The sequence below is a fragment of the Calonectris borealis genome, chromosome 9 (assembly GCF_964195595.1).
Source record: "Calonectris borealis chromosome 9, bCalBor7.hap1.2, whole genome shotgun sequence".
NCBI classification, from domain to species: Eukaryota; Metazoa; Chordata; class Aves; order Procellariiformes; family Procellariidae; genus Calonectris; species Calonectris borealis.
In genome coordinates, this window is record NC_134320.1 from 21,038,185 (window position 1) to 21,059,178 (window position 20,994).

The 20,994-nt window shown below is 39.6% G+C and overlaps 1 protein-coding gene across 3 annotated transcripts; it reads right to left on the reverse strand.

The window, feature by feature from the left end:
* Positions 1-469: 469 nt before the first annotated feature.
* TTC14 (tetratricopeptide repeat domain 14) lies at positions 470-10,042 on the reverse strand. 3 transcript variants are annotated; one of them, XM_075157318.1, is made up of 12 exons: positions 9,845-10,042; positions 9,633-9,754; positions 9,167-9,366; positions 8,701-8,785; positions 8,486-8,615; positions 7,670-7,822; positions 6,910-6,981; positions 5,527-5,646; positions 5,322-5,444; positions 4,524-4,641; positions 2,412-2,504; positions 470-1,935 (listed from the first exon to the last, which is right to left on the reverse strand). In XM_075157318.1, the coding sequence occupies exons 1-11, from the start codon at positions 10,006-10,008 to the stop codon at positions 2,433-2,435; spliced, it is 1,359 nt and encodes a 452-aa protein (XP_075013419.1). In that variant the 5' UTR covers positions 10,009-10,042; the 3' UTR covers positions 470-1,935; positions 2,412-2,432. The 3 variants fall into 3 exon arrangements, 2 of the variants coding, with proteins under 2 accessions (XP_075013419.1, XP_075013418.1); XM_075157317.1 differs by having other exon boundaries at positions 2,412-2,521; XR_012674669.1 differs by lacking the exon at positions 470-1,935 and adding an exon at positions 2,982-3,832 and having other exon boundaries at positions 2,412-2,521.
* Between the last annotated feature and the right edge of the window lie 10,952 nt (positions 10,043-20,994).

Here is a 20,994-nt window from a genome sequence, read left to right on the forward strand (position 1 = left end):
AAAAGATGACAGTGTATGATTAAAAACTGTAAACTGACCTGTATCTACAGAATTACGTGGAAAATTTGCAGCCGAAGTACAATTGGTATTGTATAGTCTGACAGATGTTAGCATCTTAGTGTGTTCTGCCAACTCATTCTAAACAGAGCATAACTTTTTCCACAGCAATGCAGTAACTACCTTCAAGCTACTTGTAAAGCCAACAAAAAACCCCCCAAAAACCCCAAAGGCCCAGACTTGAACTTACCTAGACAATAAACACTGTTTTAAAACTCTCTCTTCTACTTCCATTGTTTTGTGGGTTTTTTTTCCCTCCTCCCCACATTAGAGAACGTGTTTGATGCATTTAAAGAATGTAATACACTTGCCTTCACAGACATTGGACAGTTCCATTCACTTAAGCCACATATATAACCAGTGCACCAGTATGAAACATCTCAGCACCATTAACAAAAATCAAGACACAGCATTAAGAAAAATTAAGAAAATTTAATGATCAAATGAGCTATATACATTGATGGCACATGACTTTCATTCAGTTATCCCCCTTCTATAGCTGGAAGTTAAGTTTGATACAAAAATAACAGTCAATAGTACCCCAAGGGACAAAAAAAAAAACACCACCAAACGCCCCCCCCCCCCAACCCAAAAAACGTCTGTTGTTAAAGTGCCTATTTGATGTGAGTTCCACAACTAACTACAATCCAGGGGTTTCAAAGGATTTCAACCCATCCAAGAGAGAATATTGTACAAGAACATCCCACGTTAAGAGCATAGGAAACTGAGATTTTAAATAATAACTGATATTTTATGTAAGATATCCTTGCATCTCTTTCCACCATACAATCTTTACTTTAAGAATTCTCTGACATTCTGCAAGACAGAACAAATTCTGCCTTTCTCTCACTCTTCATATGCATTTCCTCAAGAAATACTCAGACAAAAGATCATGTAACTACACTCGTCAGAACAGCATTTTCTTAGGTACTTTACTGTTTCTTCTGCTTACTTCCTTTTTCCCTCTCAAACTCAGCTATTTGATTGAATATGTTAACTAAGTTCTGGGGAAGGTTTCTTTTAATACTACTTTCTGTTTGTGCTGTACCATTTAAAGACATTTCCTCATCTGGTTCCTTTGTTTTACTAGTCTCTTCATAACTTATTTTCCTATTCTTATACTCGCCTTCGCTTTTATGCTGACTTAACACATGCCTATCACTATCGTAACTTTTATCACCTTCACGTAAGCACGTGCTCGAATACGATCTGTACTTTCCCACTGACTTGCCAGAATAATCAGACCCTGCTGGAGACATATAATACCTGTCTTGACCTGAGCCATGTTTTTTAAACTGCTCTTTTCTCCCCTCTGTGTCCCTTTCTAATTTCCTAAAATAATGCATCCTGGGTTTATCATCTGACTTATGATATGAACCTGAAGAACCCCTCCAACTGGAGAAAAATCTGTCAGTTTTACCATATTTTTCAGTTTTGCTACTACTTGGCAGAGTTCTGGAGCTACTGTAAGAATCTCTTGAATCTTCAGACCTACCTCCAAAAGTGTCTTCATCATCACCTGAAGTCCTCGAAAAAGAACAGTGTCTGTCTTTCTCTCTTACTTCTGTTTTTGGACACACTAAGCTGTCCTGCCTTTCCAGCAGTTTTTCCACTTCAAAACTCTGGTTAAGAAAAGAAGCAGAGGTATCAGCCGGAGGCGAATACCACTCCTCTTTCCTAATCTGATCTTTATAATGGGAAGAAGATCTAGATGAGCATTTTTTGGAGCTGCGGGCAGACTCGGATCTATTCCGACGCTTTTTCCTACGTTTCTTGTGATCAGAGGAAGAGGAGGAAGAAGAAATTGATACATCTGATGAAGAATCACTTGAGGAGGAGGAGGAAGAGGAAGTTGATACTTTCCTTTTCTTCTTCAACCTAAAAAATGTAATTAACCTGTGAGATAATCTTCAGTATCAGGCAAAAATTTTATGTAGAAAGCAAATCTGTACTTCCCAGAGTTTGGCTGAGATTGGACTGTAAGAAATGCATGGAAACTGAGCCTGACCTGGCAAGACAATTTCAAATGTCATTTCCTTATCAAAAAATTTAAGATTAAATCCACCAAACAGTTTGTTATAAAAGGCATCTTTCCCAGTTTAATATGGCATTACACTTCACAAATACTTCACATTGCAACTATTTTTTAAACAACAACTCTTCCACATATATCTCCATTAAAGGTTATATGCACTAAAGGACACTACCCACAAAAAATTCCAGAGGAAAAGCAGCTTACCTAGGTAGAAGTTCTACCTAGCTTACTGTTGGACAATCTGTTTGGAAATGGATTGTTCATAGTCTTATCTGCACTTATTGCCACATAATCAGTATACTGAATATAACAAAGTTACCTTTTTTCTTCTTTTAAGAGCTTACGCAATTTTTCTGCACTTGTTTCTACTTTCTTTTCTTTCTGTCTCTCTTCTTTGGCAGCTTGTTTCTCCCTCATTTCCAAAGATTTCTTTTTTGAACCCAAGCATCATAAAAAAATTACATTAAAAGTAAGTGTTAACACAGGTATTTTTCCCCATGTCCCCAACCCCATTCAAATGTATAATTACACCAGTGATGTTTGACCAGGATTCCCAGATCAGAATTAATATTGTTCAGGAGTTTGGCATTGGCCATTGTGATAATCAGGTTTACATTAAGGACCATATTGCAGTTTTTATTCCATTAAAAAATATATTTGGCCAGCCATTGCAGTGGTACCCGTGACCCACCACACCGTGAAGCATGGACCCCAAAAGGTACAGATCAAATATGCAAAAACCCCACAGTATTAGCAATGTGGATAAGGAAAAAAACCCAACAATAAAAGAGAAAGGTTTGAGGGAACATATCATTATTGTAATTTACAAGTAAAACATGGCAGAACCCATTTTAAAATGTATTCAAGTTGGCCATGTTTGAATACAAACCGTTTTGTAACAATTTCACAGACCAGTTTGATGCATAGTTTACGTAAGAAATCATGTTCCAAGGGTTTGTTGGTGATGAACAGCACCAGATGTCAGATACAGCAACAACGGTCCAATTCAGAAGAAAATGCATTGGAGAAAAACACATAATCAGTATTACAGGAAAACACATTTCAGTGTTGTTTCAGCCATTCTAGTACAACAGTGATAGTATCAGACTTATGTATTAAAATACATTTAAATGCAGAACAGCATCTCATCAGATGAATAATCCCTAAAGACAAACTACTTAAGTTTATTAGAGATCAGATTTCAGCCATCTACAACCCTGAAGAGTAGCTCTCTTCATATTCAGAGTGAGCAGAAAGTCTGATTGTCGTTTTCAAAACTTAGCAACTGTCTTAACAGATACAATAAAGGAAATCCTTAATTGCAGTTAAGGCTATGCAAACCAACAAACAGTAACTAGCATCATGGTTTTTTATCTGCTGCATCAATGACCCATTATACCAGGAAAATGCTAAAGGAGAATAAAATTCATCTCCTACTTGTCAAGAATATTCTTCATTGTTTTAACTGAGACTTACACCTTTTTCTAAAGTAGCCAAATGTGGGTAGTGCTCAAATACCATACAGCGGTTTATCTATGACGTAGTTCAGTTTTACTAAAAAGATTGTCCTATCTCTCCTCTTCCCCCTTCTTTCAACACAGCCTGTCAGCATTATGGCTCCACCAACGGAAGAAGTGTTGATTAAGGCCACCTACCCCAGTCTATGTACTTCCTTACATGCAGAAGCACAGAACAGAACAAGCCTGTTCCTCAGTGCTCTATTTTACTCTTTGATCCTCTCTGGAAGACAACACAAGTAAAGGAGGTAAATAAAAGAAAAAAGACGACAACTCAGATTAGCATAGAGACCCACCAGGGCTCACCTGGGAAACATGCTGCATGCAAGAGAAGAGAGAAGAAAACAGACAGCAGAGAAGAAAGCTAAGATATTCCAAACTGCCTGCCCACCCACCCTCCACCTCCTGCTGTTTTCCTTTAAATCACCTCTTAATCTCCCCTCTCATGCGATCTTCCTGCGAGTTAGCTTTGGCCGGTTTTCGTAATGACTCCAAAACGACAAGGATCTGGCCAGTACAATGGTGTGCACTGTTTATTTGGCTCGCTAAGGGTTTTACACTTTGCATGTTTGTATTCAGAATCTTTTAATTTAACATTATTAATCATGCTTGTGTGATGGAATATTCTTATCCTTGCTTTAGCTGACAGGGTTAACAGGCTTTGCTCTTTCCCTGTCTCCACTGTTTGGCATTTCTTTACTATCCTGTTCAAAACAGTGGAGACATCAAGAGGTACCTTTCTTCTGGTAGGTACAGCCATAATGCTCACTACAAAAGATTTACTGTGGAGAAGGGAAGCAGAGAATAAGACAAACCATCAACTTAAACTCCCCCTGTTCAAAAGATTTAATACAATTTTTGATGTTCATTTATTGTCATTGAGAGCACTATATGAAGAGAAAGTAAAGAATCACCTGCATGTGCTTACGGAGTTTTGTTAAGGCCTCTTCTGCTTCCTGAAAAGTCTCATCCAAACTTAAGGCTTTTTTATAGTAACTCTCAGCATTTAGTAGTTTGTCTTCCTCTTCCAACCTAAAATTCAAGTGATAATTCCTGTATAGTTAAGCCACAGATTTTGACAGTTTTTTTTCTTATTTTTAGGACGACCTTTCTTATTTGCATTATGACATTACCACTGCATTCATCCAAGACCCTATCTATCATCTTAGCCCACCTCAGTAAAGAAATAAAATGGTATTTCTGACACATCATCACCTAATCATTATCAGTAATACTATTCATTGACATTTCAATTTCAGTTTCAAAAATACCGTCTCTCTCTTCTTAACACAGAGCTTAGAAGAAATCTATTCCCTAAATGTTCAAACGTAAAATTTTGTGTTACAGTGGTTAACCGATATTTCAGTAGAGTAACAGAACATCATTTTGTTACAATACTTTCTTAAAAAAAAAAAAAAATCTATTGGAATATATTAAAACATTTCACAAGATGTTATGCAAGCCTGGTAACCTACCAGTGAAAGGATATCAAGGATTAAACCTCAAATATTTTGCCAGGATTTTAATTGGGACAGAGGAGAAAGTGTGAACCAACTGCACAAGCAGGTATATTTCCAACAAAAACTTTTTTCTTTTTAAAGACATAGCCATGAAGAAAAGATGCCATTCTGTGTCCTAACTAGAATAGTATTAAAAAAAAATTATGAGAAAAATTGTTAACAACCAAACAAAAACACAACCCCAACACTTACTGCCCGCCTCTTTCCACTAGTGTCTGACAAAGGTATTTTCTTGCATTTCTATGGGTAGGACAGTTCTCTAAAGCAACTTCAAAATCACCTATGGCTTTGTTCAGACTTCCTTTTGTTGCATACCTAGAACAACAGAAAAGTTAGATGGATTTTAGTGATGTTTCTCTTTAACAAGTGGAAAAAACAATGAAACAAGCAGACTTACAGAGCTCCACGTGCTACCAAAGCTTCAACATTTTGTGGATCAATTTCCAAAGCCTTGTTGTACTCATTCATGGCTTCCACATGGCGCCCAACCTTAAAATAATCAACCCCAGCCTTCACACTGGAAAAAAGTATTTAGAAAATATTATGTACGGTTAACCTATACAGATTTTATACTGTTAATCACTCACAAATTATGGTTCCAAACAAGTGATAGGTAATAAAACTTGACCTTGTTATCATGCACTTAACACTGGCAGTTCAAATTAATGAGATATTGACATAATTCCATAACAATATACTGTCTTTAATCCAAAATCTTAAGGCACTGGAGAGCATTTCTGCAGATGGTGCTACTACATTACACTGTTTTTCATTTACAGAATGAATATTTAAGCACTTGCTGCACAAAACTCTATGTGTGACCCACCACCATTAAACTGGAACACGCTTAATTACATACAAAACTAAAAATCACTATTAGACCAACAACATGAGGTGAGATGGGTAGATGGTACACATCGAGCCAGTTCATCTCAAACTGGAATATTTTGAGGTTTTTTATTTCATATTACCTGAATCTTTCTTCGACGTTTACCAAGAGATTAACTTATTGGAAGAGAACTGATATGAGTTGAATTTCAGAACTTTTCATTACAGACTTTTTTTTAAAAGTTAAAATTTATAGTTAATTTAACATTTTAAGCAACTTTTTCTGCAATTAATCAAAGTTGCAAAACACTATTGTTTTAAGAAAAACACTGCTTTGTTAGCATTAGTAACCAGAAATTCTGAACCTTCACTCAGACCTTTTTTTTTTTTTTTTGAGCTGGTAGGTTCAAGTTTTTCAACAAAAAATTTACATTTTTAGGAGAAAAGTCTCTCTTACATCTGCCTCCTCCACCCTGTAGCATGACCAAATACAGTGCATAGCGTAAAAGCAATAGCAACTATCCAGAGCTGCTGTTCCAAGTGCAGGCAGGGAAATACATTCAACTTTTCAAAGACAGCAAGTGTACTTGTTAAATCTACAGTCTGAGGCTTAAACAGCAATACAACCAGTATTAGGTCATTCAACACTCAATTATAAAATAGAAAATTGTGTACTTGGCATTGTCATAAATCTTGCTCTCATCTCATCAACGGGCCAGCATATTATAAATATTGTAAGAACTTCTCCTAACACGTTTTGGAACTGAATCTTGAGACCTTATCTATCATGTACCCATTTGGCAGTTAGGGTTACTTTCAAGAAGATCTTCCTGGTTATATGACTACACATGCAGTGGAAAAACTGGTTCAATGTGTATTTTCTTTTAAGAAATATAAACTGTAACCTAATTTAATCTAACAATAAGCTCTGACAAGAAGAAGTACTGCATACCATTTCAAGGCCCAAGATGCAGACTGCTTTTTCCTCAATGCAGGGGCAAAATCTTCTTCATTGAAATTTTTACTTTAAGGAAAAAAACAAACAAAACCATCAAGTTGGCCTTCTGAGTCTACAAAATTAAACTTACAATATGTGATGCAGTTGAAATAAGATGAAATATTATTTATACAATGCCTTACTGCTCTCCCTCAGTCAGGAATGTTCTTTCATATTTCTGAAACCAGTTTTTCCCAATCCACTCTAAAAGTGCTGAATTGAACTAGTACAGGTGCAGTACATTTAATAAAAATATATCATATCCACACCTGCTTTGGGGCCTAATATATATAGGGCTCACAACATCAATAATTGCATGTGTTTGAGTCTATTTTACTAAAGAGGTCAGATCAATTACTAAAATAAACATTGTGAATAAACATCTGAGAGAAAACATTAAAACTTAAACATCCTGCATTTCAACCCGAAGATATAAACAAGATCCAAGCAATAAATTCCTAAAGTATTTGGTATCAAACATTTTGTGTGATAAGGTGTCTTGCTTATTCAGAGCAACAGAATTTCAAGTGTAAATTTCTTACTCTAGAGGAGTTTGCTTTTAAATATTTAAGGACACGTAAGCTGCAGTCATGCAAATCAAAATGAAAAATGTTTAAGTTAAGTGGTCTAAGACTTCCGCTTACAGGTCTTATTTCAATAGATTAGAATAATCTCCACAAAGCTATAGGATAGGAACAATGTAAAGATCGCTTACATTTGAAGACTTCTCATCAAAGACGGTGGATTTGATTCACTTAGTCCTAGTTTTTCTGCTAAATATTCAACTAGCGATGGATTAGCAAATCCTGGGGAACGATGCAAAACCTCTTCGAATGTCTCTGCTGTATTAGCAACTTCCATGCTTCGCCTTAAAAAAAAGCACCAAGGTACACAAACACAACCTCATAGACACTATACTCAATTTTGTGATGCTTATGTTTAGAATAAAAATGCCTTTACTGATATTTATTACTGCTCACAAGCTGTTCTCTTTTACAGGCATATATTTTCCTACTATGCAGCAACCATTATATTCTTTAGCCTAAGCGAGCTTTTGAAACCTATTTTGGCACCTATCTAGGTATCTCCAGGATACACTAAAACATTACAAAAATTGCAGAGATAGCTGTGTCCTTCTGTCTTATAAGGGTAATTTTAAGAGTTTCATATTCCAGTCTCCCAAGGTTTTTGTTCCTTGGGGTTTGTTGTTGTTGTTGTGGGTGTTTTTGGTGGTGGTGTATTTTTTTGGTTTTGGTTTGTTTTTTTTTTTTTTTTTTGTTAACACAGTCCCACAGTGGCAGATACCTCACTCTGCTTTTTATTTTTCTTACATTTTGGGAAAGATGCTAAAAGACCAACGACACCTAACAATCCAGAAACAAGTATATTAAAAGAGATGAACAACAAAACGTATGTAATCATCCAATTAAATTAGAAATACCGTCAACAAGTTTAAAGAACAGTCTGTCAAAGATGCTCTTCAGACACACTGAATACACCTAGCAAGTACAGCTGAATAGTACATTCTTACCTATAATGTAATGGGAAGTCATCAGAAGTAATTACGCCTAGTTTTGTACTGGAAAGATTGGGTGGAAGAGCTGAGCTGTAAAGCGACACTGTGAGCTTCTCATGGTAACGATCAATGTCCTTGATTGCAGCTATAGAAAAAATAAAAGTTCAGATAAAATTACAGAAACATCTCAAAACCGAAACAGATTCCTGACAACTTTTGCAGCTACTTGCCCCGAATAAGGTCTCCAGTTTGATAATAAGATAAAGGATCTCCATGGTTGCTTTGAGAAGGCACATCTCTCAAAGGACAAAGAGCCTGCAACAGAAGAAAGTAGGAATATCATAAAGAAAGCCAAAAGTTTTTTTTTTCTCCCCAAGATTAAGCCAGAAGATTAGTTTAATCTTAAAGCACGTGACAGCCGTGATAGTTAAAAGCATGACTTGGTTCAAATAAAAATTTATGCATCTATAAATGATGACCTTTTCAATTCAAAACTAATAAATATTGAGTATGGGTCATAAAAAGAAGACTCAGCAAAGCATCATAAGCTGTCCACAAATTTAGCCACCACCCACCATTCCAAAGTTCAGCTTCACCTTTACAGGTACCACTCCATTAAGAGATGCGAGAGGCAACTAATAGATTAAAAAGTTATTACTTATCAAGAATAAAATATTGATCAAAGCTATATCTTACAGTGATTTCTAAATCTGAAATCTCCCGTATGACACCACTTCCCAGACAAATCAACACCATGAAAAAGCCAAATTCACGAATAGAAGTAATCTTCCCAATCACGATATCACCACGTTCGATGTCTCGAAAAAATAACTCTCTCCTCTCTTCCCTGGGAACCTCCATGAACCGTTCCAGGGGAGGCATAACAGCATAATACTCTGCAACACATGAGAAATTCACGGTTACAAAACAACGAAGCTACAGCTTGAAAACACAAAATGCTTTAACAACAGCAAAATATGTTAAAATCCGATTTATCCGTACTAACAGGAAGTTTATGCACGGCCTATAAAAAGCAATAACAAAAATTTTCACCTTGTTTTTAAAAATACTGCTACTTTAAGCGCAGCGTCCTTACCCTCCCCAGCGGCCGTTACAGAGCGACACCCTCCAGAGGCCGCGGCCCACCCGTGAGCAGGCTTACCTTCATTTTCTTCAATCGTGTCGGCGAGAGGCCCGTTGGGTTTCCACGAGTGAGCAAAAAGGAGATCAGCTTTTTTGGCAATGAAGCGCTTTATCTCGGTGTCAATGCTCGCCCTCTCTTTCCTAGGGGAAGGAGAACCCGGTGAGAAACACCCCGCGGCCCCCTCACGGCTCGCTCGCTCCCCTGGACCGCACCGCCTCGGCGCCCCTCACCAGGCGGCCGGCGGGTGCGGGGCCCCGCGGGGCGGCTCGAGGGCGGCCCCCGGCGGCGGCAGCAGCCCGCGGAAGTCGGGGTTGTCGTGCTGCTCGGCGCGGAGCAGCGAGAGCAGCGCGGGGCCGTGGTAGCTCAGCGCCTGACGCAGCAGCTCCCGGTCCATCCCGCCGCCGCCGCCGCGCCCGGAAGAGGAACCAGAGCCGGAACCAGCCCCCGTCCGGCCTGACGCGGCAATACGGAGCAACGCGCATGCGCCGCGCGGCGGGGGCGGGGCCAGGCGGCCGCAGCTCCCCCTGGGGAGCCGGAGGACCGTGGGGTCTGCCTGAGAGGCAGCGGCGGCAGCGGCTGCTGCGGGCCCTCCGCTCTCTTTGCGGGGCCCGTGTCCAGGGTTCCCGCTGTCTGCACTAAAAGTTCTGCGAGAATAATAAAAAAGAAAATCTAAAAGGTAAAAATTACGCGGATGGCAGGCAGCCACGTAAATTCTCGCCGGCTCGGCAGCGCCGAGGGAGCGGCGTCCGGAGCGGCCGCGGGCGGCCCGTAACGGCTGTTCCCGCGGCGGCCATGTCGGGAGAGGGCGCTGCGCCTCCGCGGTGCCCGCGCCGCGCCCGCCGAGGCGAGTGCGGTCGTCCCGGGCCCACGGCGCGAACCGCGCCCCTGTGTGCTAAGCGTGGGATTCAAACACAGATTTTACAGAGAAGAGGCAGGGCTTCCCCGCCGGCGTGTCTCGTCCCGAGGAGGCGCAGCCCAGGTGCTTCCCGCCAAGTACATTTTTCTGGACGTTAACTGAAGCGTAGTTGTTTCGAAGGTAGAGAGTCTTCAGGCCTGAGGAAACACATCACTCAAGAAGTTCTCGATTAGTTCTCAGTTCTTAAATGTTTGCATTAAATTAGGGCAAAGAGAATAAACGAACGGCCATCACAGGCACCAGGGCTGTGTGGGGCTGGAGCTTACCCCGGCGGTGACGGGGCTCACGTCAGAAGTAAACCACCGCGATGTTCATAATGCCGTTTCTCTGAACTGTCCCTCTGACAGCCTTCCATCAGAAATGCTTAAAGAGAAACAAAGAGGTGTGCGGGCGAGAGATGTTCTGGCTTTGTTTGTCAGAATAGCTGTACTGAGACAAAGGGAAAAATGGGCAATTATCTCAGGAAAAGATAATGCACTGAGATTATAGTTGAGCCATGAAAATAGGCCTAATGCAGGATTCGGTGGTTCAGTTTACCAGCGCTAACTTTAGATGCTAAAAAGACACTTAACTCAGGAGGCTCTTCATGCTAATCACCTTTTCTAGCTAATGGAGAAAGGTGCTTAAAACCAGCTGGAATTAATCCAAGTCTATCAGAAAGATCACCGTTCTTCAGTCCCCAAGAATAATTTGTCCCTGGCATCACATTTAATAATTAATTTTAAAAGGAGAGAGGGGAAGAAAACCCACTGCAAACAGCATAATGTCACTTCTACCCTCAGTACAACGTTGAAGAAAAAATAGCAATCTGGCTGTCAGCAGATCAGTGACACAAATTCCTCTAGGAAGGAGGAGGGCTGAGAGGGCAAGGATCATATCAAAGGCACTGGTCTCAGAAGCTCAGTTCAAAGCCAGCAGGGATATCACTGGTATAGCAGGCTTGGGGAAGACACTAGAAGGGCAAATTTATATTTTATTTTCATTTCATGTCCCCCTGTTTTAATATAACAACAGACAAAGGAGGCATAACACTTACTATGTACTGAGCAGCTGTCAGAATTTTGATTTAAAGTCTTCCTGATCTGTATAAGACCAGGTGTGTATTTAGATTTCTGGTTCATGGTGGAAAAAACCCCATGAACACTAGGTGGAAATTTCTAGACATTAAGACTGACTGGAGACAGATTGACATGGGAAGTTTAATGCACCTGCAAAGATCCGGTGCAGAAAGGGAGCCTTTTCAGGATGAATCACACTGCAAGTGCAATGTCCTGAACTGTGTTGCACAATTGCAAATAATGGCAGTTTTATTTGAGAGAGTGATATTTTGAGGAAGAGTTAATTTGTGTTGCTTAGCAAATACAAAGAGCTTGCAATAAAAAAAATTGTTTAAAGCACAAACTCTGCTTGTGTAAGCATTTCTCCAGTCTAATATGCAGATACACACACGTACAAGAAGTAAGACATTATGAATAAACACTTTAAATGTGTTACGGCTTCTGGACTTAACATACCAGCAAAAAATCATGGTGAAAGCTGAACCACCTATAATTATGGACTCTTCTTACAGACAGTTTCTTCTATGAGTAGAAATCGGTTGCATTTTAGGAAATTCAGTAATTTATATCATATTAACACACAGAATGTAGATTAGTTGTCCCTGAACATGAAGGTTAACTTGATATTTAAAGTGATCTTTTCTTTAATTGGGCCCAATGGATTCTGAAGTTATCTTAATCAAACAAACTAAAATACTCCGAATAATTCCATCTTCAGAAATAGCTTTGCCAGAGGAGGGTATGTGAGCATGAACTTGCAATTTTCTTTCCTATTTGTCAGGTTATTGTCAGAAGCAAAGCAAGGCTTCGGCGTATTGTGCATTGTTCCACCTCACTCAGCAGTGGAACACACGCCTTTGCCATCCTTTTCTCTCAGGGATACTGCCTGGATATCCACTGTGCTTTTAAAAATATCTCTGCATGTTTTCAGTGGTGGATTATTTTTTTTTTTCTTTTCAATTTTTGCTTGTTTTACTTCAGTTACCCAATAGGAAATATTTTTGATAAAAGAATATAGTAGCCACCGCAGTTCAGGCAGGGATAATGCTAAATGGAACAGTATGGAATAAATGCAGGGGTATATATATACGGCTTAAGAGACCCCAGGCCTGAGAAGGGGGCGTGCTCCATATGCTACGATGTTATTAATCCTCTGTTCCGTTGACTTAGGAACTGCCTGGATGAATAGTGCTTCATCCCATATGCTAAATAAACAAAGAGGGTGGGCAGGAAGTGTCCTGATTCTGCAGCAGAAAGTGATACAAGTCAACACATAGCCCTGCTTGAAGAGGAGCATTCCAGATACTCTGAAACCAGACATGTCTGAATGAGTTTGATGTAAGTTTTCTGACAGTTTAGGTCAATGCATGATAAAAAGCAGCTCCCAGAATCCATCCTGCAGCCTGTAACTCCCACAATACAAAGCTTATGAATTTACACGAAGCTAGCTTTGCACCCAGCGTCAAACTCACAGTGATAGGACCCCTGAACAACCCAAAAACTGATAGGCATGATAGAATTTCAAAGTGGATATGTGAAATACTAAGCAGATTTTCATCAAACTGGAGTAAGCACAGTTTGAATGCAACAAGGTCAAGCTGCTTTTCAAACGTTCCCAAGTATCCAATATCAGTGGTAAAGCTTACAAGAAAATCACATGGAGGAAAGGATTTTGTGTCAAGAGCCACATTTTATCACTGACAAAAAGATTAGATGCTCCAAGATCATGCTTGTCAAAGTATTATTTTCTGCAAAGTTTGGGCAGATTTGAGATAAATTTTAGCCTATTGCAAATGGGAGTGAAACGTTCAACTAAGTATGTTCTTTGGACAAAGAAAGATGAAACTAATAGTACTAATGAGAATTAACATGAAGAGCTATACTTCCAGCTGTGTTGTCAGATTTTTGGCAAATTCTGCCAAAAGCAGTCCTGCTGCCCAGACTTTCTGTTAATTTACGAAGCAGCAAAGGGATTGTTCAAAGATGACATGGTATCCAAGATATTATTTTAGCTCAAAAGTGATGAAGGGAAGTGCAGCACAAAATAATTGCTAGCCAGTTAGTAGCTCCACTTTGAGGAAAACATTATCCCTGCAGGCATAATCACCAAATATGATGGAGGAGGTGTGAAAACACCACCAAACTCAGAGTGATGGAACAACCCAAGCCATGCCCATTCAAGCATTTCCCTTTTTAACAAGTTCATCATTAAGTCCAACTTTGGCATGGTCTGTGAGAGAGAGTGTGGTTTCAGTGACATGTACACTTACCTGGAGATATGCTGAGCACCTGCTTATGGTGTCATGGACCTTTGCACTTCTCAGTTTTCTGGAAATGTGTAGACAAAGAATAGTCGGTCATATGTAATAAATATGCAAAGACGGCCGGTGGAAACTGCCTGGGCTCTGAATCAACAATTAGACCCTGTTGGAATACAACAGAAATAATAGTTAAGAAATGTCAGCTGAGAACCCCCTCTGATTTCTGGCGATTTCTGTCAAACTGCAGGCAGTGGCACTGCTGAGCCTTTGTATGGCTGTAAGGATTACTGCTTGTGCACTTAGTGCAGCGTTTTGTGCCTGCAGGTTAATGACAAGTGTTTGAAGGTTTCAAGTGAGACTGAAAATGTTATTGAAGGAAACATTAGCATCGACAATTTTTACCTACATATGAAAAAACAGGCTGTCGTGAATGAAGGTTTGCTTATTTGACAGGAACACCAGTCAGGCAACTTAGTGGTAATCATAACACAGACAATATGCATGCACCCACCTGTACAGCTTGCAACATATCTAGAAATACTGCCTACAAAGCAAATTCCAATGAAACATGAGGGACCCAGCAGAAGGTATGCCAAGCAGATAGGTTTTTGTGGGTTTTTTTCTGAATTTTCCAGCTACTAACACTCCATAGACTGAGAGTATCTACTGCTTTATAGCAAGGGAGAGTCAGCCTGGTTTCTGAGTTTTAGAGTAAGTCATTGCAACTTACAGTCGGCAATTGCAACTTTTCAGTCAGCAGAGTAGATCATTACTTACAGCCCAAAATGATATTTCCAGCATATAGCAAAATACAGTAAGAATATTTGATCTCAAGTCTGCAAGCACTACAAGGAGATGTTTAAGCATGCAACTACTCTCAACTATTAAGCCTCTCATCCATAGCAGAACAGTATTCGTGTTTTCATTGTAAAGTTATTTCTCCAGCAATTCTCATCTTTCTAAATTGTCATGTCACGTATATGAACTTTCCAAAAGTGTTCAAAGAAGTCTCTAAAGTATTTGGAAGATCTAAACCTGTTAGAGTTCTTCTATTCCTAGTAAAACAACTTATTTCTTTTTGTATCTCATGGTCAGTTGCTCTAATATTCCATTTGTGCAGCATGTGTAATAAATACTGACTGAAGAGCAATTAACAAATATCAGAAGTTGTTTTCTTAATTGCTCGCAATAATCCAGGCATGTAACCATTGTTACAAACTAATTAGCAGCCTCTTAACTTCTTTAAAATTTGCCACTATTTAAACTACACTAAAATTAAAAAGTTGAAACTGTTTTAATTAATTCATGGAGAGAGAGTTAAACAGTTGGCAACTTCACAATACAGATTAATTATCTCAATGTGTGCTCCCATTTAAGGCACCAGCATATTTAAAACAAATAAAATGTATCAAAAAGTGAGTTTTTTCCTAAGCAGGTGGAAACTCCCATTAAAGTTGATAAGCTGAGTCAGTATGATATGATTTCCAATTAATTTTCATCTCAATAAGAATTGTCTGGAAATACCGTGATTAACAAATACTTTTGCAAATAGAAAGAGAAGTTAATTCCAGTGTTGTCTGGATGGTATAATTCCAGTAACTAACAGCCATAAGTAGCAACCCTCATGTGTAGACATTCATTAGTCTCCCGACAGATCAGGTTTGTTTTTCCAATCAACAACCAAAAGCAGAAGCCAAATGGAATAGTGAAATGCCAAACTGATTTATGTATATAATATTTGTTTGTTTAAATATTTGGTGAATTCCTCACAGTGTTAAACCCAGAAAGCTGGACTGATTTGCAAATAAATTAACAAGCCATGAAAAAAAAAATTGTATCTGCTCTGAACTTCATAATTATCCTTGGGTTTATAATGTATTATTAGAGGTTTCCAATTTGTATCATAAAACTTTTAAAATCTGTAAGTAAAATCTGCTGCCTGGTGTTCCAGTTTGCCTTTTGGCTCAGTGAACAAGGTACAAAGGCTGAGACACAAACAACTGCCACTGTTTATAATGGGAAGTTCAGTGCCTTTGATGGATTTTGGATGAAGACTTTGAGGGCTCCCATTGACTTCAGCAGGTTTCAGGTCAAGCATGAAAGTCATTAAACTTTCTGTGCTTGCACTGCTGTCTGCAATTAGGAAAGCATTAATCACAACACATCAATGCAATCAAGTGTCAAAGTCCAGACACTGTTTGGCTGGGGCTGTTGAAATGTAAGTAATGTACATCTGTTGATTTTCTCTAGATTCTTGTCTTATTAAGGCAGTTGAACTCAAATACATAATCATAGGGAACAGAAGCTCTGAAACAAATGAAAATCTAAAGCAGAAAGAAGAGAAGAGGAGGTAGCTTGAAATGAGAAAAAATAATATTTCTGTGAAAGAAAGATGTGTATGCGTGCAGGTAACAATCAAGGACTTAGAGTAGAAGTAAGGGACCCATGTCAAAAGTACAGCAAGAGCCAGAATTTCTCTCTAAAAAAAAAAACAAACCAAACAACCTCTGGTACTGTGTCCCAAATCAAATGCAGAGACAAACTGAAATGAAAATTATGCGTTCCATCCATTCATCTCTATTTTGTAGTATATTCTATGACACTGATGCCAAATTCTGTTTTTAAAGGTATTGGCAGCTAAAGTCACAGAATAGTGCCTAAGAAGGTTTCAAAAAACATAAAAGTAGGTTAGGCATGTAAATACCTTCGCAAATTCTGCCCTAAGAAGGATGATAATTTGTACCACAAATGAAGTTCTTACATATGCAAATGGGATTGTTTGCTGTCGCAAGTAATTACAGATGTAACTCTGTGCTGAGTTGATTGTGAGTGAAGAATAAACATACAAATTTAAAACACTGGTGTTTAAAACTCCCCTCTTGTAATTGTGATGATCTGATCCTCCTAAAACTGGCAAATATATATATGAGGGACTGTGCGTACATGTGTAGGAGAACAGTAAGTGGGCAAAAGAAAACCAAATTTTTCTATCTGTACGAAATGTCAACATACTGTCTATAAAAAGTCATCAATAAAATCCTTATAAGCACAATTCAGTCTGGTCAAGCTCTAATCTGTATCTCCATTGACAGTGAGAGTTAATCAAAGCTCCAATACAATGTTTCCTTAAGTTGAGAAGTTGGAAGGAAATGATGTAGCACGTTCAAAAATGCTATAAGGCTTAGTTAATGCTAGATAGCATACATACGATCAAAAGTTTAAACAGAAGGTTTGATAGTCCAAGAGAAGGTTGGTCCTGTAAAGTAACACTTCAAGCAGATATGGTTGAACTGTCTTGTCAGCTCCCACTGCCAGAATGTGCCTCGGAGAAATTTAAGTGACAACTAGGGAAATAGATTGTTGTCAGGCCCTTAAATGCACTGTTCCATTATTTTTTATCTTTCACTTCTCTAACTTGGTTTTTAATCTCAGAATGCAAATTTAGTGCTTTGCTTCTCTAAAACTGAAAAAGTCTGCCTTGTGTTAGGAGTGATCACAAAATACATCTGAAAAATAGAAGGATTTCTTCAAAATCGGTGAATTCAAATAACGTATGGCATCAAAACAGTGTTTTGGGTCCTGCAATCCAGAAGAGGCTTGGAAATTTCGCCATGTGGGAAGTGGGTTTCCCTAGACTGCAAGGGTCATTTTGGCATTGAGCGGCAAGATAAAAGGAAAAGTCTTCCCTAACCAGAGCTAGCAGCTAGCCTTCTTGTACGGGGTGGGCAACAGAGAAATGACTTATAGTATCAGGTGGTCAGAAACTATCTAGAGTCTTTGACAAATCATTTGTTGCAAAGTGCTGTCAAAAAAAAACCCCAACGACAAGTAAAGGGAGGATATAGGACAGGGAAATTATACGGGAAAAGTAGGTTAAGATACATAGTATCTTCGGTAGGGGCAAATGGAGGTATCAAAATAAAACAAGGGCTATAAAGAGAAGTCTAAGATATTGTAATTGCAGACTCTGAGCCGTAGTAGGTTCCTGCTGGTACCTAAAATGGGCCGTAATCCTCTGTGTTCTGCTTCAGAAATTGCATCTTGCACAGCTGGGAGATGAAACAGTCATTTGGTCTCTTTAGGAGCTATGTTAGAAGCCAGAAAGAGCAGGAGAAAGCGGCAGCTTGGCTAGTCTGATATACAAATATTTTTTTCACAGGAAAAACATATTATTGCCTTCATGCTTTAAAATAATGATCATAGAGAAGAAAAATATATTGTAAAGTAAGATAAGAGTACAAGAGCTGTTGAGCTTCAGTGATACCAGAATAGAAATGCAGACACTTTTTTGTAATTTATCTGGAAGAAAGGAAAGCCATTACTAGCCAAAATCTGTAGATTCCTTAGGTAGAAAAATATACAGCATAAATAGTTTACATTTTCAGTGGGGAGCATCCTTTGGTGCATCAAGCTGTCATGCAGCTTAGCAGCATGACACGTCTTAGTGATTAAACGCTGGCTCCCTGGCAAAACCCAAAAAACCAAAACAAACATATTTTTCAGTGGAGAAAGGCACTGTTCTTTTATCTTGTACAGTGGCTCTTAGAGCTGAAAAGACACAGCAGCAGGATGGTAGAAATTAAAGTCTATCAGCAGGTGAACTGTAGTTTGAACGTACCCCTTCACAGGGTATCTCTGTCTGTCTTCAGTCTCACTCCTCTGTTTGGGCAAAATACACCAATACTTAAAAATTTGACTTCAGTTGTTGACTATGCAACGTGCTGGACCTTGGAAAGCAATTGTTATAGAAGTCCACATATTTTATTTTGAACCCTTGAAACAAGGAGAGTTAACTCAGTTACTCAGGTACATGAAATCAGTAAAGCGACAAACTGTCAGAGAGCAGCAAGGGCCACCTGCGTGTGGAAGGGAAGGTGAGCTGGGTGGGGAGCACGACAAGGAGGCCGGTTGGAGCAGTGACCCCACCAAGGAGCCAGGATGTGGAGTGGCAAGTCAGGGTCAGGATCGGGGCTGGGCACAGCGATCAGGGTCAGACACAGCCCAGTGATCGCCCAAGTGAGTCCTCAGTGACGAGACAGCTCCGAGCCAGGAAGACCAGCCAGTGGGTCTGGGTCCAGGTCCAAGTTTGGAGGTCCGAGCCTGGCACAGACACAGCTGCAACGTGGCTGCAAAGGAACACCGGAAAACAATAGTAAACCCCCAGCTTAAAAGTAACTCCCAAGGGAAAGGAGGGGCAGGCCCTCACTTCTAGTTTTCTTCGCAGTAGTTCTTGTCAGCGAAGGAGCTGATCTTGAGCTCAGCCCACTAAAGTCCTTAGCTTAGCCAACTAAACACCAGGAGATACGTACTGGAGGCCCTGGCACAAAGTCAGGCTTTGCACTTTGACCAATGCAAAAGCAGTTGTAGCATGCGGTACAGGTCCATCTCATCAGGGAGGTGCCTTGTACGTGACTCATCAGCCAGTCTGAAAAGCAGAACTAGCTGTATTTCGTGACAAGTTTGCACTTTCTTACACCTCAGCTTGTTCACTATTACCAGTCCCACCAGTATGTTGCCATCTGAAAAGTCAGCTTAGGTTTACTTCAAATGGTACAAAAAAGCATTATTTTTTGGGGTGACTTCGTAGTGTTTACCCACCTTTGTTTTCTTTATGCTGTTTGCAGTTCCGAAGAGGTCATGTTCAGCAGCTGACCATGAAAACTATTGTCCTTAGATCAAAGAAAGCTACTGGGAGTTCAGCGCAGGAGCCGCAGTCACATGGGGGCTGATGAAATGCACACCCTGACACTTTGACAGGATAGCGATTATCCCATAGTTCAATAATACATGTTAATCATCTTAGAGTCATTATTCGCTCCCGGGCACACATTGTACTCCCATATTGACATTAAAAAAAAACAAAACAAAACAAACACACCAGAGGACATTTCTACAGGGCAAAACACACTTGAAAACTAAAAGGATCCTGTCAGTGAAAATGGTCTCTTCATCTGTCCTAGAACACAAAACCAACAGAAAGGTGGTGTACTTTTGTGCTACGTGATGCTAGTCACCCCAAATGATTTGGGATATAATTGCATAGACTTTTATTTACTAAATTTAATAATAATGTGAATGTAAAGGTATAACTTACTCTTGGCATCATATGAACACACTGTGATAGCATCAGCAAAAACTTCCCCCACACCAGTATCTTGCTGGGTTGCAAAGGTTCCTGTGGGAAATCTGTCTTTGATTCACCTTTAGGTGACACACCTAACTGTGACTTCCAACAGAGTTGTCAGTGCCAGGTGCAGCAGTAGCTTTTAGTATTTTTTATCTGGATCATCTGTGATTTGAGGTCACAACTACTTTCATGTACGATACCAAACAGTCCAGAGGCTTTTAATTTTGTCTGAACCTGTCTGAACTACAGGTGGGGTATGAGTACTATGGGAGGTTGCAGTGGACACTGTGTGTTTGATTTGGGCGTTCTCAGTCTGCGAATATTCCTTAAAAGTGTGTCTGAGTTCGATGGATCCATCTAGCCCACGGGGAGACTGCTCCTTCCCATGGAAGCAACTGAGCCTGTTTGGTGAAGATGGTCCCACTGGCACAATATGGCAAAAGGAGAATGAGAAAATCACAGTAAGGAGCTTTGCCTGTAGCCCGAGCAAAGACAGTGAGACACTTAGTGCTCCCATGAAGAAAATTCCTAAGGACCAGAAGAGAAAATCATTGAGTTGTCAAAAAGTAAATCTGGAAGGAAAGACACAATCTGCAAACTCAGAAACAGCAAAGACAGACACTATTTTTAAAATTTGTGTTCACTTTAGAGTTGGTTATAGATATTGCTGTAGTTTATACTATAATACAACTGGACTTACAAGTTTAAAAGTCTTTTGTGAGTACTCAATTAATGTAGATCTATACAGATTCATCTTGGAGGTCGGACTGGTCCCAGGTCCTATCATGGATCTGAACTGCCTTTGTTTGGAGTTCGCTGTACGCCAGCCAAGCGCTAACAGCCAGCCCAGTCCTTGCTGCCGCTTCGTAAGGCACATACAAAATGCACTGACGTTAACGTGAGTTTGTGAGGTCATGTCCTGATGCTAATAGAAATAAATTATTCACTGAAATATATTTAGTCAAGGCTTTGTCCAAGTCTTCAAGCAATGAGGTTTAAATAGTTCCCTGGGAGAATT

What these genes read in the sequence shown, in the direction of transcription:
- TTC14 (XM_075157317.1), bottom strand. Translation starts at nt 10,008, where the DNA reads ATGGACCGGGAGCTGCTGCGTCAGGCGCTGAGCTACCACGGCCCCGCG. An exon ending in TTTCAGATTTAGAAATCACT is followed by an intron (nt 8,786 to 9,166) that starts GTAAGATATAGC and finishes CTTCTGTTGCAG; the next exon opens with GCTCTTTGTCCTTTGAGAGA. An exon ending in TTGATGAGAAGTCTTCAAAT is followed by an intron (nt 6,982 to 7,669) that starts GTAAGCGATCTT and finishes TTTTCCTTAAAG; the next exon opens with TAAAAATTTCAATGAAGAAG.